The sequence below is a fragment of the Asterias amurensis genome, chromosome 1 (assembly GCF_032118995.1).
Source record: "Asterias amurensis chromosome 1, ASM3211899v1".
NCBI lineage: Eukaryota > Metazoa > Echinodermata > Asteroidea > Forcipulatida > Asteriidae > Asterias > Asterias amurensis.
In genome coordinates, this window is record NC_092648.1 from 32,928,964 (window position 1) to 32,946,864 (window position 17,901).

The window sequence follows — 17,901 nt, forward strand, 5'->3', positions numbered from 1 at the left end:
ACCTTTTGTCCATAAAATGCGTCGCGCTTGCTTTCATTGCCAAGTCATGATTGCCCGATAAAATATGTTTGGATATGGTTGGGAGGGGGAGGGAGGGCAATTATGAAAATAGACCATGGATGGTATATCTCCATGGTTGGACCATGAAGGAAGAAATAGGAGCCAGACTGGTTCATCACAACCTGTACACCATTGTGTGAAGCGATAGTAGAAGAAAGGCAGGTTGTGTGGTCCCCATTTATTTACCACAACTATTTTCATTCCACATACCACCACCAGTGGCCAAAGGTCCCTTGCGGTCCACTAAACCTCGTGCATGCGCGAGAGTGTTTTGGGGGCAAAAACACGCCCATTTTATGTTAATTGCCCACGTTCGTCCTAGGAAAAACAAATACGCGGCCAGCTCATACAACACAGCCAAGCAGTTCGAACCGAATAGCAATGAACTCGTTCCACTCCACCGGGATAAGGCGCACCACTGTCATCAGGATGGGCGCATCAAAGCAGCTTTCCACAATACCATTCGAGTTAACATTGCCATCAAAAACCTGGGTTGTTAGGAGAGAAAAAAAACCATTGCGGTAACTTATTTTCAATAATGATGGATTTCGTGATCGACCGCCATATTTGATGTTATATAACTGACATACAGATCCTTGTCATTTGATTAGTGGAACTTACTTCACGTGGTATTCACTTTTACTCCCATCCGCACCGGCGATCAACTATTCGCCCATGGGGAATAGCATTTCCCATTCAACAGTTAGGATCATCCTAGTCTTGAAGTCAAGACGGTAATTGTTAAGCGCGGTGTGTAGTTACAGCGCGGTGTAGCTGCGGGGACGATACACACACCCTCGATCCCAGTATGTGTGTGTGAGTCAGTCGCAATTAGAGCTGCCTCGCGCTACCTACGACTGTTGCATGTGTAACATCGCACTGTGACTGTTGCATGAAAGGCAGACAAATAGGCAGCGCCTAACGACTTGTCATCAAGTCTAGGATCATCCTTGTTCCCAATGTTTTTGAGCCGTACAGTGCCGCCGCGCTGCTGCTAAAACAAAGGAGCACCTGTGCAAAAGGTTGTGATCCGATTGCATTGTTGAATACAATTTGATCCGAACCAGAAATTTGTGTGATTTTTCATGTTATACTTTCAAAATACATCAAATGACAATGATATATATGTCAGTTATTATAAAACAAATATTGAGTGGCTCAGAGTGTAAATTTTACCTTGCGATAATATTCCTCCCATTCCACTCTGAGCCACTCAATATTTGTATAATAAACAATGGAAAAGTGCACGCGTGTTCGCGCTGTGCACAACACTCAGCAATATACATCACGCTTTCACCATATTGGTCATATTTTTCATGTTTCCAAGTATTAAAGGAATGCTAATAATATTCATTGCGCATGGCACCGGACTATTATTTCGTCCAGCCTCAGTTTGCTTACAATGAGTTAGAATGGAGTAAAATCAAGATGACCACACGTGATAAAGGTCTATAACCTTGCTCGCGACCGCGTGTACTTCAGTAAATGGCGGTAAATGACGAATCCATCTATTGGAACAACGAACGAAATGCTCTGGTCAAACTGAGCTACCGTACCATGTTTTTTTATTTTTGTGAACTAAACCGTCCGCCATTTCCCAATTAATATGGATATTATTGCGAAAGCAACAGAAAACAGCTCATGCCTTCCACTTAGTTTCAGATTTTAAATTTATGTAAAATTGTTGCCATTCAGCCTTAGTGCTAGTGCTGCAAGGACGGTTTTTACCATTTTATCTATCTAGCTATCTACCTATCTATCTATCCATGTTTAGTTCATTAGGGAAGATTTCCGTATCCTGGCATCACAAGCGAGGTGCTTAGAAAAGTGTTTATGTACTGAAGGCCATTTTACCTAGTTTTCAGTGCTTTCCACACATCGGTGTGTGTGGGTAAAAACGAATAACATAAGAACAGTTGTGCTCACCTGGGACACTCCGAAGTCATCATTCACAGCGAGTAGGGATGACGTCAACGTCTCTCTGAACTGAACTTTGTACTTGGTCACCCATTGATTCGTATGATCCTGACGCCCCTGCATCAGTACGCAAGTGACGAAGGTCGGGCTGCCTAGATCCACCTGTATCCATTGGTCGAGGTTCGCAACGCGGGGTTGCCACGCACCTATGATATCCACGTGTGTGGGAACTTTGTTGAGACGTCCATCCGCGGGAGTGCTGACGTCGATGTACCCCCCTTCTGCGTTCCAACTGCTTGAAGCGGTGATATTACCGTCAGAAATGGAGCCATCTTCCATACCAAGTTTGTTTCTGCAAGGATCTGATTATGGAAAAGAGCTTGTGGTTGAATTTGGAGTGCAAACAAACAACTAGTGATAATTTGAAATAATATATTGACAGAAAGTTACGGAGCACGGCCCTGGAAAGGGACAGTTTGTAAAAGAAAAGTCACAAAATAATTATAAAAGTGTACAGATAAAATTCAGATAAAAATGAAACGGAAAATGCATTTTGTTCTCTCGAAATTAATGTCGTTCCCTCGAATCCAAACGAAAATAATGTGTATTATTATATAATAATAATAATAATAATAATAATAATAATAATAGTGGCTTCTTATATAGCGCTCAGGTCCGTCACGCAGTGACGCTCATGGCGCTTCAACATTTACCCCTGGTCACTGGGCCTTAAAATCATTCCTTAAACCATCTCAGCTCCCTGGGGAGTATACAGCCTGTGCCGCCAAATATGTAGCGCAATCAAGGCTAATCCATAACAAGAACAAACTCTGCCCTCACAGGTACCCATTTACCCCTGGGTGGAGAGAAGCAATTACAGTGAAGTGTCTTGCTCAGGGACACAAGTGTCACGACCGGGATTCGAACCCACACTCCGCTGAACAGAATCACCAGAGCTTGAATTCGGTGCTCATATCATAGCCTGTTCCGTATTTTTCTTTTAACAGTACATCCTGAATGACTAAAGCTTCAACATTACAGCAAACTGTAAAAATATTGAAAATAATGAATTGTTTAAACAGAGTGACAGAATACATCAACTTACTGGTAGTTGTTCCCATTGTAGATGCTTGACCGGTCGTTGTTGCCATTGTAGATGCTTGACCGGTCGTTGTTGCCATTGTAGATGCTTGACCGGTCGTTGTTGCCATTGTAGACTCTTGTAACGTGGTATAGGCAATGGTTGTTGATTCATTGGACTCGGTTGTGGCGTCAAACTGTACCAAACAAATGACAAGATCTGTGTGAAGTCAGTTTAATATTTACTATGTCTTTTAAAGGCAGTGGACACTAAAATAATTATTACCATAAACCCTTTCTTGATTACGAGTAATGGGAAGAGGTTGATAGTATAAAACACTGTGAGAAACAGGTCCCTCTGAAGTGACGTAGTTTTCGAGAAAGACGTAATTTTCCACTAATTTGATTTCGAGACCTCAGATTTAGAATTTGAGGTCTCGAAATCAAGCATCTGAAAGCACACAACTTCGTGTGACCATGATGCGAAAAGGGTGGTTTTTCTTTCATTAATATCTCGCAACTTCGACGACCGATTGAGCTCAAATTTTCACAGGTTTGTTACTTTATGCATATGTTGAGATACACCAACTGTGAAGACTAGTCGTTGACAATTACCAATAGTGTCCACTGCCTTTAATGGCGTTTCTGTGTGAAAAGTGAAACAAGCTCCTAAAAGCGACCAGTTCCAGAATATCAGTCATTTTGTAAAAGCTTTCTTTCGGAGGCATGGCATTATATAAAAACAAAATAATAACAAAATAATTAATAGTGAGTGCCTGCATCATCTGCATGCTCCCTCAAGCATTCACGCTCACCAAGCTCATGTTTTGAACTTAATGGGGCCTACACTTTTGCAAATAAAAACACGAATAAGGAACACGCATTAAATTTTTGTCACAGGTTGGAAAACTGTTTGGATTAATAAAATAAAAAAATTGAATGCGATCTGTATAGCAATTGATTGGAGTTTGGGTTTGACAAAAGCGATTTATCTATAACTCTTCCCAAAACTAGTTTTACATTTTATTTTATTTTATTTTATTTTATTTTATTTTATTTTATTTTATTTTATTTTATTTTATTTCATTTTATTTTATTCAACATCCGAACAGCGCAAGCGCTTTTTACAGGACGAATAAAAACATTCAACACCATAAATCCCTTAACGGAATATTAAATAAGTCATTAAAATTAAACTCCACCTGTGATCCTGTGTTGATTGCGGAGGTCGAGATGTTCTTCAATTCATAATACGAGTAACCATCTTGATGATGAAATAACCCAGTAGTTTCCTCCTTCGAGGCGTTGTTCAGCTGACAGACTCGATTGATGCGATCGTAGTTGAAAGAAACACATCGATGATGACGGAGACACCGGGCCGAACACCTTACAGCAGAGATGCCCGAGATATTCAGGGACGACTGGCCGAGGAGTCAGGCTCGATGCTTGGGCTCGAAAACCGCCTCTCGCTGTAGACTACTACTGCTACATGTTAATCCCATCATTCCTACCAGAAACACTTCAAGCAAACTAAAGACAACAAATCCCTGGTTCAACATTTCTCCCTTAATATGTTGAGTTCTTTTTATTGCGATCCACTAGCATCGAATTTACGGTTATTCTACTCTCCAGCGAAACGCCTTTGTTTCCCCCTTATCAATGAAGTGTGTACGCTGACCTCGAGAGCGTACGAGCTTTCACGAGAAAAGACTTCTGGGCACCTCATCAGCTATTTATAGACTATGTACAGCGTATGTGGCCCTTTTCGAATCCACGGCTTCTTGCCGGTAGGTGGTAGGTGGGTCAAAAGAAATTATTATCGGGAAAAAAATCGAAATTAAGTCTTTAATTAAAAAAAATGTATTAATACATTATGCAGATTCGGCTCAGGCTAGTTTTGCCTTTGCACTGTGCGTGCTGGTGCGTACGTACGTGCTAAAGACTTCAAACGGGAGGACGGAGCCTGAAGCCGAATTTAAACTTAAAGGGAAGGTACACGTTTGGTAATTACTCAAAACAAATATTAACTTAAAAACTGACTTGGTAACGAGCATTAGAGAGAAGTTGTTAATATACAACATTGTGGGAAACGACTCCCTCTGAAGTAACGTAGTTTTTGAGAAAGAGGTAATTTCTCACTAAAATAATAAAAGACTTCTAGCTAGAAGTCTTTTATTCTTATCTGAAGCACACAAATTCATCCAACAAGGGTGTTTTTTCTTTCATCATTTTCTCGCAACTTCGATGACCAACTGAGCCCAAATTTTCACAGGCTTGTTATTTTATGGTTATGATGGGATACAACAAGTGAGAAGACTGGTCTTTGACAATTACCAAACGTGTACCCTCCCTTTAACCTGAAGCCGTGCTTTCGAAAATGTATAAGACGTATAGAGGCCATTCTGTCAACCACGCAACAACACAGCCTGGTTTGGAAACTCATATAGCCATACACAAGAAAAACAGATAGCACACGAGTAATTATTTCACACAAGTTACTATTCAAAAAAATAAGCGACCAATCATGGGAGATTTATTAAATTAATTGAAGATTTGCAAAATCAACGTCGCGTTTTGCTCAAAATAAAGACCAACGAGTTCTTCTGATACGGTCTTATACTTTCAGTAAAGAATGTTTGAAGATGACGCACCGGAGATGCTGTCCTCCTTATGGGATGTTAACGTGGTCCGTGTCGGAGGATGATTAAAACAAAAAAAGGGGCGCCATCAAAAGAAGTTTGTACCCAGTTCGCCATATGGGGGGGGGGGGGGGGGCAGAATCTCCAGCCACACTGAATTCATTCCCCGCCCCCTTCTTTGGCTGGCCACACAACAATAAACAGCAACTCAAATGAAGTAGCGCCCTCAAGAGTTAAAAGTTATTTTATGTAGTTTGTGTACGGTACACGTTTTGTTGAAAAAGCTGGTACGTTTCGTCTGCTGTCTGCCAACCACTAAGCCTGTCTATTGTTTAATCCATTAATATGGCTGGAAAGGTGGGTGAATTAATTAATCAGTGTGTTGTGTCCGCCTTCATTGTCATATGTTTCTACTACGTACTTTTGTTTTTCCATAGTTTTGTTTGTAGTAGTATCCTCCTTTTACCAGTTTTCACACTATTTTAATTATGCCTTTTTCTTTGAATTGGGAAAAAATAATGATGCCATATTATACCATAGACTCTAGAGGAAGGTCCTCTATGCATATACCAACCGATGCCCTAATTATCTTCATTTGTTAATATGAAGTATGCAAACATATATTAAAACTTGATGGACATTGAAATGTTCACACTACACACCGATCTTCAATGACTTCAACTGGCCCCATTTGTTTTGAATTTTTCCTGTTTTCACGGCAAACAAGAAAGTATGGTTTCCCGGTGAAGCCATACATGGAAGAAACATCTGCAGTGACTACAAGTGTTCTTTGACACTCTGTGTATGACTCTATAGCCACCAGTTGCCTTCGTTTTATTCAAAATATTTTTTAATGAAATTTTAAAAATTACCATGGTAATTTGCAAAAAATAACAAAAGTAAATAATTAAATAAAAAGTGTGAATAATTATTGGCTTTCAAATCCGATTTTTATTTATTTTTTCCCCTTTTTTTCTTAAAATTTATTATAAAGCGTATAAATAAACAGTGATAATTGAATCAACAAGCTGATGTTTAAATTTTAATATTAATCATAATATTGATATGAGGGTTAAAAAATAAAAATCTCCAACAATATTAGAAAATGATATAAGGCACATGGCTTCTTTAAACCTCTGTACTTTTTTTTCAGAATGCTCAGCAAAATATTCAGTCACATGATTTGATCATCATGAACTGTGAATTGAAATAGTGTTTGATGAAACTTTTTGGGTGGGCAAATATTTGTATATGGCCTCAACAGTATGACATATGTTTGTACCTTGTAGAAATGCCTAAAATACCAAACTTTTTGCATTTACAAGTGCAAATAACCAGTGGAGCCTTACGTGTTTCTAAGTTTTGGTCAAGGGAGAGGAGACTCTTTGCTTGGCAAATAAAACCACAATTTTTTTATCTAGGGACTGTTTACATCGCGCACAGAGAGGTAAAAGATTTGCCACGATTTTAGGGACACCTCGAAAACAGGACCTCCTACGATACCATAAAAACAACACCAACTGAACTATACTTGGGACGATTCATGGATGGTGTGATTGCATGAACTGTGCACCCTGTCGGTCAGTGCACTATGATCATTGGTGGTACATGGAGGTAGAACCTCCATGTTCGGTGTAAGAATGTAGAAGGATGCCGAGTGTAAATATTTGTGTCCCGCGCAGCTTACAATACAATCGTTCGTCCCATCATAACTAGCATTGCATTATTAAGAGCCGCTGGTTCCTTGCTTGCAAAATTGCTGGATAAAATTAAAAACATTCCCTGTTTTGTGTTTGTTGAATCATTTCTACCTCCATGGTTGAATCAAATTTCTTGTTAACTTAATAATAATAAAGTCTTATGTATATGTGTCTACTTTCTTTAAAGGCAGTGGCACTATTTGTAATTACTAAAAATAATTGTCGGCATAAAACCTCAATTGGTAATGAGTAATGCCATGGGGAAAGGTTGATACGCTTACGTTTACGTTAACGTTGATACTCGGCAGAATCCTTAAGTGAAGACGATACAACATTGTGAGAAACGGCTCGCTCTGAAGTGAAGTAGTTTCAAGAAAGAAGTAATTTTCCACGAATTTTATTTAGAGACCTCAAGTATAGAATTTGAGGTCTCGAAATCAAGCATCTGAAAGCACACAACTTCGTGTGCCAATTTGTTCATTCGTAGTTATCTCGCAACTCCGACAACCAATTGAGCTCAAATGTTTACAGGTTTGTTACTTTATGCATATGTTGAGATACACCAACTGAGAAGACTGGCCTTTGACAATTACCAATAGTGTCCACTGTCTTTAATCTTACAACAAAAAAACAACCACGGCGGTAGTGCAAAAAATACAACGCATTGTGTAGAACCGCCAGGTTTTTTTTATGATCATATAAATGGTGATGCAATTGAATATTCATAAATGAGTGTGCAATGGAAGTTATTCCAACCTTGATCAGCCGTGGTTATTGCTACTTCAATTTCAATACATTGCAAATTGTCACCACCTTCTCATCTTGCAGTTAAATTATTGATACAGGAAAACATTGTTAAAGTCACCTGGAAGTGGTATTTTTTCAAAATAAAGCTTTTGTCACTAATATATGTGTTTTGATGAGTTGAATGTGAATAAACAGTTAACTAAGGTTTTAAAAAATCAGTTCTTATGTTATTTACAAATTTAAGAGTAGACCCCGACCCGAGAGTACGCTGTTCGCATTGATCTCCATAGACCTTATCGCAAATACCAATGCGCAAGCGCAGACTGTTGAATGAGGTGCATTGTGGGATATATATGAATCAAATTTGTAATCAGCTAGACCACAATGCACCTAATTCCAAGCTTTACGCGCGCGCCCCAGTATTTGCGAAAAGGTCTATTATACTGACTGGATAGGACATCGCGTCCAAACGCAGGCCGCGCGCGTATTTTTTCAAACGGGTGAAGACCGTTCGTCACACGAAATGCGTTGTACACTTTTAAACGGAGTTGCTGCAAGCAGAGAGAAGTTTTCGTCCTTTTAATTGTCATTTGGGGATTAATACAATTGGAATCGGATCAAACAAACTAAAATTATTATGCTGATGATGAAGTCGTGCGCGGCTGTCAATCACTGGAGGAGGGAAAACTGAGTCGACAAAGGGATTGTCTTTCCATAAGTAGGTAGGCCTTTGCATTTTTTTAGCGATTCATATTATTATCATTATATCTAACGTTACAAATATAAGCCGGAAATTTAAACTATCTTTCATAAAAATAATTATTATAGGCCAAGTATTTGTTATTTTTACCGAGCAATACTATTTTTGCTTTCGCTCCGTTACAGATGGTTGTCTGGAATCGACGAGGACGGGAAGCCCGGATTTCAACAGATGTTTGTCATAGCATCAATAATTAAAAGGTTCGGGAAAGCGACAAGTATATGCGAATTATGTACAGACGATACAAGTTCGTTGAGAGGATCAGTCATCTCGGAAATAGCCGACTTCGTTATTTGTGACCAAAATAAAAACATTTATTTCTGGCGGAACAGTAAAACGGTTATGGAAGTTTTGCTGTTGGGATTGTTTTTCAATTAACATGATGAATAGAAGCTTAACAATAAAAAGTTGTAATTTTTTAATGGAGTCAACTCTCAATTATCACATTGTATTTTGTTTTCATCTTTCTTGTTATTTTCCCTCGATTTTAGCGAGTATGTAGTTCTCACTCTAGTGCCTACTTGAATTGTTTATTGTAGGAGCACTCTTGTTTTGTCTTTATATGGTTTATTGCCACTTTCTCAATGAACTGAAAGAATAAAAAAAAAAACATGTACCTGAATCCCAATACAGTTTCTCGGCCGAGTGTTTGTTTAGAAATTTAAATATCATTATCATAATACTAATAGGGCATTTGATAGAAACAAATGTAAAGTTAGTTTGCTTTATTGCATTTCAATCAGAAACTTTTTCATACTTTAAACTATCGATCGTCATGTTTTCCCCCCATTTCTATTCTCAATTTACAACTTCAACTGACAGACTCGAACCCGACCAAGTGCACATTAATTTACCCGTTTGAAGAAATTGCGCCGCCATTGTTGGGCCGCGTGTTTATGCACGCAGCATAGCGCAATGTCCTATCCAGTCAGTATAATGGAGATCAATGGCTGTTCGTGACGTCAATCGAGGCAGACTTTGCCTGTAATGCGTAGAGTAAACACAATTGCTAAGTACATGTACGGACCAAGTCGTGAGTTTGTACGTTTCAAAAAAAAAATGCCGACCAGGTTATTGCTGCTGAATGCAGAAAAACACTTTTTGAAATGTACCAACTCACGACTTGGACGTACATGTACTTTGCACGTGTGTTTACTATACGCATTGCAGGCAAAGTCTGCCTTGAATGACGTCACAAAAGGGGTAGGCGGGGTCAGCTCCCCAAACAACTTTATATATTTTTTAAACATATAAATCGTGACAAACAATTACTAAAAAATTGTTTTATTGTTCGTAAGCATATACTCTTATGTTTGAAAGAAAAAGAAATTATATTTCCAGGTGACTTTAACCTTTTGTAAAACCCAGAAGGCATTTGGCTAAAATTAATTTGTATTTGAATGCTGAATATGTAAAATGTTCAGTTCTATAAAAGTACTGGCAAAATACATATCAGTTGCCTCTTTTGTTTTCTTCTTCTATTTTGTCAATACTGTCCAACTCCGAAAGCAAGTTCATGTTACCTCTTTTTAAAACATATATTTATTAATTATATCTGTTTCATTATCAGCCCATTTTGTATTCTTACTATCGAAGCTCCTGCTCTTGGCGAGTTAGGATTGGTAAGTAGAGGGTGTACCCTAACGTAACTGGATAAACCAATTTATGTTTACTGTGAATTATCCTGCTTTTCAGTTATTTTTTTCTCTCAAAATAAATAACTTTTTTCTTTCTTTCAAAAACATGGTTTATATTGTTGCTTGTTATTTACCAGAGTGTCAATTGTTTAGAATATTGTAACTTTTCTGTTTCCATTTATTCTTACAATGTTCTGCTTACTTTTGGCTTATTTATGCTGTCAATGCTTTATGCTTTACAAATTTTCGTTGTTATTTGCGCTGTTTATGCTGTCAAAAGGCCACACATGACTTTACCCTAGTGGGACCATAAAGTTTTATCTATCTATTCATATGGGTTGTTTACCAAAACTACCAACTGCATCATATCATTACTACATTGTTTAGAATCATTGTAACTTGCAAGTTGTTTTAATAATTATTGCGTTTAATTATCTGTCTATTTTATACTTTTTGTTATTCTGTCAAAAGGCCAAACTTATGGCTTTCCCCTGGTTGGACCATAACAATTTATCTATCTATCCATAGTATTAGATAGTAGATAGTATCTAGCCCCCTATAAAATCTATTGTTAGTTTTATAATTGTTTATCAATAAAAACAAAATTAACAAAATCAATTCCTTCCCCTTTCCTGATCCCCAAAGCCTTGGCATTGAAAGGAATCGAACATGAATATTCAGCGGTGAATCTGTTAAAATCCGAGCAGCTTGGGGAGAAGTATCTGTCTGTGAATCCAACAGGCCAGGTTCCAGCCTTGCAGATAGACAGCATGGTGCTCACCCAGTCAGTAAGTCATGATCAATACGAATCAAACAAGTAATACAGACCCTATTTATAACGCGCAGCGCACGTACACAAGCATCTGCTGTCTGCCACTTTGTGTGTCAAAAAGGAATGGGCAGAAAATAGTAGACGTGCATTGTTCAGAGGTGCGTTAACACGTGTACCATCCTTTTGTGCACGTTTTGACACAAAGTGGTGGACAGCAGACGCGCGTGTATGTGCGCTGCGCGTTTTACTACAGGCCATTTACTATTGTTAACATACCATACATTTAGTTGCTCTTGAATGGTAAGCAGTTTGCAACAGCTTATTATATTTTCTCTTTTGAAAATGGATGAAATAATGAAGGACGGTGGGAATAAGTTATGTATGTCATGTGTGCTTCCACTGCCAGTTTCATCCAGTATAAAATTACTGTGGTGTTGCTGGGTACTGCTGATTGGTGGAAAGCTAGGCTGTTGACATTTTTGGAGGTGTAATTTAGTTTTAACAACAAAACTTTACACATTCTTTCCAAGGTCCCTTCATTCATGTGAAACCAATTATTATATTTTAATAACTTTAGACCACAAGTTTGATGTATTTACATAATATATAAATTATATCATTCTAACTGACTCCCTTGTTGATACTTAGTTATGAAATTAAAATTTCTCTGTTCAGAATGCAATAATTGAGTACCTTGATGAGACGAGGGCTGCTCCATCGTTGCTTCCTAAAGACCCAAAGACACGCTTCCTAGTAAGTATTGTAAATTTCTGTTATTGATATCTTAATGATCATATCAACGTCACAATGGACACAACTCCTGCGAAATTGCAGTCAGTGTTTACCAGCTTCCAGTTAGCGTGCATGTTGTTAGACTTCATAAAGGCACTCGGATAATTTACAGTGTAAAAGTACTGAGAGATTGCAGTTTTGATGCCCGTTTTAGGTTGACAACTTATTTTGACACCCTATCAAAATTTTGCTTTGGGCTTTGGGCTATCTGTTGTAGAATGAGATACTTACAGCAAATATGTATAGGATAATGCCCAAGATGTACATAATTCATGGTTAGGCTTGACCCAAGGGCAAACCCTGAGGGCCAGTTGTATCCCATCAAAGACATTATGCAAGTTTCCCTCCACTTTTGACATCATACTATTGTTCGTGTGCTTGACTGTTTCACACAAATGGCATCATAATGTTTAATACAGTCCCATTAGGCCATTCTGGCAATAAAAAAATGGAGCGATAGAACAATAGCATGACGTCACAGGCGGCAGTTAAGCACAGAAAGAACACATAGTTTTTAGCAATATTCAAACATTTTTAGAACCACTTTGGTCCCATGTATATGATTTAACAAGTGTAGGAAACAAACTCGGGCACTTTAACGGGTCCCAATGTTCAAATACACACGTAACTTGCAGAATCTATTTACAAAATTATGTTTTTGTGGAAGTTTATGTATCCTAAATGTGAATTATTTGCTTTTCCCATGAAAGTGGGTCCAGTACTCTGATTTGCATAATTGATGTAAATAAAAATGTCTTTCCACTTCTTGTTGCGTTTCAGGTTCGCGAGCTGTCACAAGTTATTTCTTGTGGAATCCAGCCCTTTCAGGTGAGCACCAAAGCTACATGTTAAATTTGTAAATTAATTACCATAAAAATGTACCGGTACTGGGTAAAGATCTTTGGAGAGCTGTTGATATAAAAAAACTCAATAAATAATTCCCCCCCTCCCGCCCCTAGTATTAGGCAAAAAGCCTTTTTTATGCATCTGAAACCACAAAAATCTGTGCAGCAATGGTGATTTATTCTTTCATTGTTTTCTTGCAACTTTGGTGTCAAATTGAACTAAAATTTTCATAGGTTGTTATTTTATGCATATGTTGAGACACACAAGTGAGGATCCTGTTCTTTGACAATTACCAAAAGTATACGGTGTGGTATACGGTGTGGAAAAAGTAATTTTCCCTCAAGAAAACCATCATGTTACTTTGATGTGAAAGTCAAGAAATAGGCAACTTTTATTTTTCTGAATCATTTTGCCCCCAGAATTCAAAAGTTCTTCGCTACATAGGAGATGAGAAGAAAGGGGAATGGGGTCATAGAGCGATCAAAGAAGGCTTTGAAGCCCTTGAGAAGCTTTTAGAGCAGACTGCTGGCACGTACTGTGTCGATGATGAAATTACTATGGCTGATCTTTGCTTAGTACCACAAGTGTATAACGCCAACAGGTAAGAAGGATAAAAAAGTAATTTTCCACAAATTTGATTTCGAGACCTCAGATTTAGAATTTGAGGTCTCGAAATCAAGTATCTGAAAGCACACAACTTTGTGTGACAAGGGTGTTTTTTCTTTCATTATTTTATGCATATATGTTGAGATACACCAAGAGAAAAGACTTGTCTTTGACAATTACCAATAGTGTCCAATGTCTTTAAGGAATGCCATTGTATCAGCTCAATGCACAGATATGGTTGCGCTGAAGGAGAAGTGACTGAGTTGTAGGCCACATGCAATCATCTTTTGTATTTCATACAGAAATTATTTTCTCTGGAGAATTGACACTTGGATCAAGTTTTAAGAACTGACGCTTTCAGATTAATAGGCTTTTTAATTAACCGTTTTATTGCCACTAAACTAAATTGTTGTACCTTTTGAAGATTTTGGGCCATGACATGAATCCATACTCACTGTGAAGTGATATGTATTTAATATGGTTTACCTATAGAAGTTTCAGCTTCGTTAGTCGTAAAGTTTTTGAGAAAAGTAAGTGTATCGGGAGAGTCCCGTAAATCATGTTAAAATAATTTGTACATGCTAAAACAAATGTTGTCTCACTCTAACAAAAAACTAATTTTTGTGAACACTGTTGTACTCATTTCTCAAAAACTCCAACACCTAAGCAAGTAATATTTTAAGGGGAAGCTTTCTACCATTATTATCTTTAAACCTTGTAAGTTTAATGTAAATATGTGTACATGTACATTTGATATGTGTCTTACACCCAAACCCTGTCAGTGCAACATCCAGTGACCTCAGGTGGATTATAGTATAAACTAATGTTTGATTTTTGTTGATGGAATTTTAGATTTAAAGTGGACATGTCCAAGTTTCCAGTGATTTCTAGAATCAATGCTGCCTTAATGGAACTGGACAGCTTCAAAGCCTCACACCCAAGCAAGCAGCCAGACTGCCCTGAAGATCAGAGGCAGTGAAGGGGCAGCGTGATTCGAGCTTTCAAGAGAGAGTGTCATATATGCATTGGTAAAAGGGTCAATCATGTTTTAAAATATTTTTGAAAGAAACTGCTTAAAGTCACTGAACACTATTGGTAATTGTCAAAGACCAGTATTCTCCCTTGGGGCATCCCAAGATATGCATAAAATAACAAACCTATAAAAACTTGGGCTCAATTGGCTCAGCTGATGTCAGCAAATGTTTTAGTGAAAAATTACTTCTTTCTCAACTACGTTACTTCAGAGGGAGCCGTTTCTCACAATGTTTTATACTACCAACAGCTCACCATTGCTCGTTACCAAGTAAGTTTTTATACTAACAATTATTTTGAGTAACTACCAATAGTGTCAAGTGCATTTGATAGATGTTAAAATTGCATCAGGAATAAAGATTATTAATTTGGGTTTTTACTGTTACACTGATGAGTGTTAGCAAGTACTTTCCCGAGTTCTGTAAAAACAATCGCAGGCATATTACTTGGGTCGGATTCAAAACCACAACCTTTGCAATTCTAAAAACCAAAATAAATCATTTTAAAGGTAACAGTTTAAAATATCACTGATTTCAAGTTTAAATCATCTGCAAAAATAAAACTTTCTGAAAATTACCAAAAAAAGCCTCACAAATTAAATATTACCCTGTCTTAGATGCTGTACTCTCAGTTAAATTGTTACTGATATTTACTTACCTAAGTACAGCAGTTGTGTTTCTGATAGTTATCTAATATCTATCATTTTCACATGTTTTCTTCAATATTATGTGGTACTTGGAGGTTGGTTTGTTTTTAAAGAGGTCTGGGTTATATTTCATAAAGAGATAAGATTGATGTGTAGTTATTTAGCATAGAGTTAGTATGAGCAATGCTTGATTTACTAGGCAAGTCTGTTGTAAAGACTAGGTTTTTATATATATATATAAAGCAAACGTGATCATTTAGTTATTTTGTTTCGTGTGCATTGATACTCATTTAATGGGTAGCGTTTCTACTGAAATCCTGAAAAAATCTGCTTAGATATTGTTTATGGGCCATGTTTCATGGCAAAGGAGATCAAGTTCACTGCTGGGTTATTTCATGTATAGAGCAATTTGCAAGAGTAGATTCAGTTTGATGGTGTGGAAATATTACTAGATATTAGTCTCTGGTTCTGCTTTAATGATAGGGTATTTGTTCGTGTTGTGGTTTACTTTTCCCTATGAAAAAATCCAAACTGTGCCAGGAGAAGCAAACCATTTTTCGTGATTCCTCAGATCTCTTGTAACATCACTTACAGCAGCTGGGTTCTTAGGAGCAAATATTGAAGAGATGAAGATTGGTCTGTGGTTGAAGAGATAATGTGAGCATGAGATGATTTGTTGTATGCTCACCTGGTTCCAATTTACTAGTCCAGTATCCATTTTCTTCTGTTGGACCTATGGTGAACACCTGCACAACGACTGCTCATTGTTTGAGTTGTGGTGGTTGTATACATGAGCAAACACAGTTCATTATTCAACAGATCGTCCTGTCTCATCCAGCTTCAAGCTAACTGTCACAACTAGATTACTGAGTCTTTAACCTGATTAAGGCATGAATAGATTGTTTTCTCTAATCGAATCGCAGGCAAGCTGCCTGTGAATGGTCAAGTGTCCTAGTCATCGCACTGCTAATGGGTCAAGAGGTGCATTTTGGACACCTAATTCTACCTCCATGTTTGAAGCCCCCATCATTTTGGTGTTTACTCACAAGGGGGAGGGTGCTTGGTTCAGCCCAGTCGGTCTAATTGGCAGTCAAACCACAACACAACCAGACGAGGTAATGTCCTCAAAGGGCACCCTGGAATGACAAACAAGTGCAATAGTTTAGGGTGTCTGGAAAGCCTGTGTTGGCAAACCTTAATTGGTTTGTATGGGAGTGGATCGCAGATTTGGCAGGTTTTGGGAAAGGTTGTCAAAACTTTAATTGAATTTTCTGTGTGCGGAACTAGTTAGTTCGTAAAGCCACTTTAACGTCTACCTCGTCTGTTTTGCCGTCCCAGAATTGAGTGCAAACAGATCGCCCAAATGCTCTCTGTTTGCACTTTTTTTTTTAACCGGGTAGTTCGGGTATATAGGTCCTGGAAATCGTTTACTCTTCATGGCGTTTGCGGTTGGTAGGGTTTCTTGCTTGTCCAATAAACCCAGACTTGAACTGAGTGAAATTGTTTTGAAAAACATATGTTGTCACTTCAAAAGTGCTTCCATATTAGGGCTAATTAAGGTTTTACGGGAGCAATTTGTGTTCTGGTGTCCTGGTCTTGAAATTGCTTTATTACACATGAAACATTAAATCATAGTTAAAGGTGTTTTGATTGTTTCTCTATATTCTGAGACCGTCCCAGTTTCTTGTTGTGGTGCCGTATATAGTATTGACTAATGGGACACCTTGTTATGCGTCTACGCCTGAAAGAAATATGGCACAGACTTTCGTATGAATTAGTTCAACTTGGGCCTTTAATCACAGGAATTGATAAAAATAAAATGGCAATTGTGCCATTCGTAAAGGGGTACACTCTAATGTACTATTCGGAATCAAAATAAGTTTTGCGTGTTCATTCTATACCGTGTTATTTTATTGCTTCATTATGGTAGTATGCCAGTTGTGTCTATAACCAACATTGACAAGTTACGGATGCCGCGTGCCCCCTACATGTGCCGCCCATTTTAAGACGGTTGCATACCCTATGGTTGAAGACACTTGATTCTCTGTCCACTTACGTCTTCAATGATTGTTACGCAAATTCTCTAACAATGCGCTCGTTGGTCATTTTGTGAAAAAGAGGCCCCGGGTGATCAAGTCCGTTTTCGTGGAAATGTTTATATAGCAGATTGGGCACATCCAAAGACATGGAATAGAACCATCACCTCATCCGCAAATGGTTTTAAGTATAGGCTGTTGTATTTTAGTTTTAGTCAACTTTTTAATTTGAAAACTACGATCGCAAATTGATTAAACTATTTTCGTAAATGGTAAGGTCTATTATGTGTGTTTACCGCTACACAACAGCAAAGCTTCAAACAATACTTAATTGTACAGAGGGTTTCACCACAGTAAGTAAAGGAGAAAGCACAGCGTCGGGCCTCATTAAAGGAACACGATGCATTGGATCGGTCGAGTTGGTCTTTGAAAAGCGTTTGTTATAAAATGCATATGATTAAAACGATATTTAAAAAGTAGAATACAATCATCCACACACATCTACCTCGATATTGCGTGGTTTTCCTTTTACTTTGCGAACTAACACGGTCGGCCATTTATGGGAGTCAAAAATGTGTCAAAAAGTTGACTCCCATAAGTGGCCGACCATGTTTGTCGACAAGGTAAATGG

At 38.0% G+C, this 17,901-nt stretch overlaps 1 protein-coding gene and 1 pseudogene across 1 annotated transcript; one reads left to right on the plus strand and one right to left on the minus strand.

Annotated features, from left to right (window-relative positions):
- Positions 1-404: 404 nt before the first annotated feature.
- Positions 405-4,616, minus strand: LOC139937314 (uncharacterized; annotated as a pseudogene).
- A 1,328-nt stretch (positions 4,617-5,944) lies between these two features.
- On the plus strand, positions 5,945-17,806 carry LOC139937333 (maleylacetoacetate isomerase-like). Its single transcript, XM_071932441.1, has 7 exons — positions 5,945-6,053; positions 10,474-10,525; positions 11,186-11,328; positions 11,988-12,065; positions 12,885-12,932; positions 13,370-13,551; positions 14,409-17,806. The coding sequence occupies exons 1-7, from the start codon at positions 6,042-6,044 to the stop codon at positions 14,533-14,535; spliced, it is 642 nt and encodes a 213-aa protein (XP_071788542.1). The 5' UTR covers positions 5,945-6,041; the 3' UTR covers positions 14,536-17,806.
- Positions 17,807-17,901: the final 95 nt, after the last annotated feature.

Bases quoted from the DNA above. Each gene is read 5' to 3' on its own strand.
- LOC139937333 (XM_071932441.1), top strand. The intron at 12,066-12,884 runs GTAAGTATTGTA...GTTGCGTTTCAG, and splicing joins ACCCAAAGACACGCTTCCTA to GTTCGCGAGCTGTCACAAGT. The intron at 13,552-14,408 runs GTAAGAAGGATA...ATGGAATTTTAG, and splicing joins CAAGTGTATAACGCCAACAG to ATTTAAAGTGGACATGTCCA.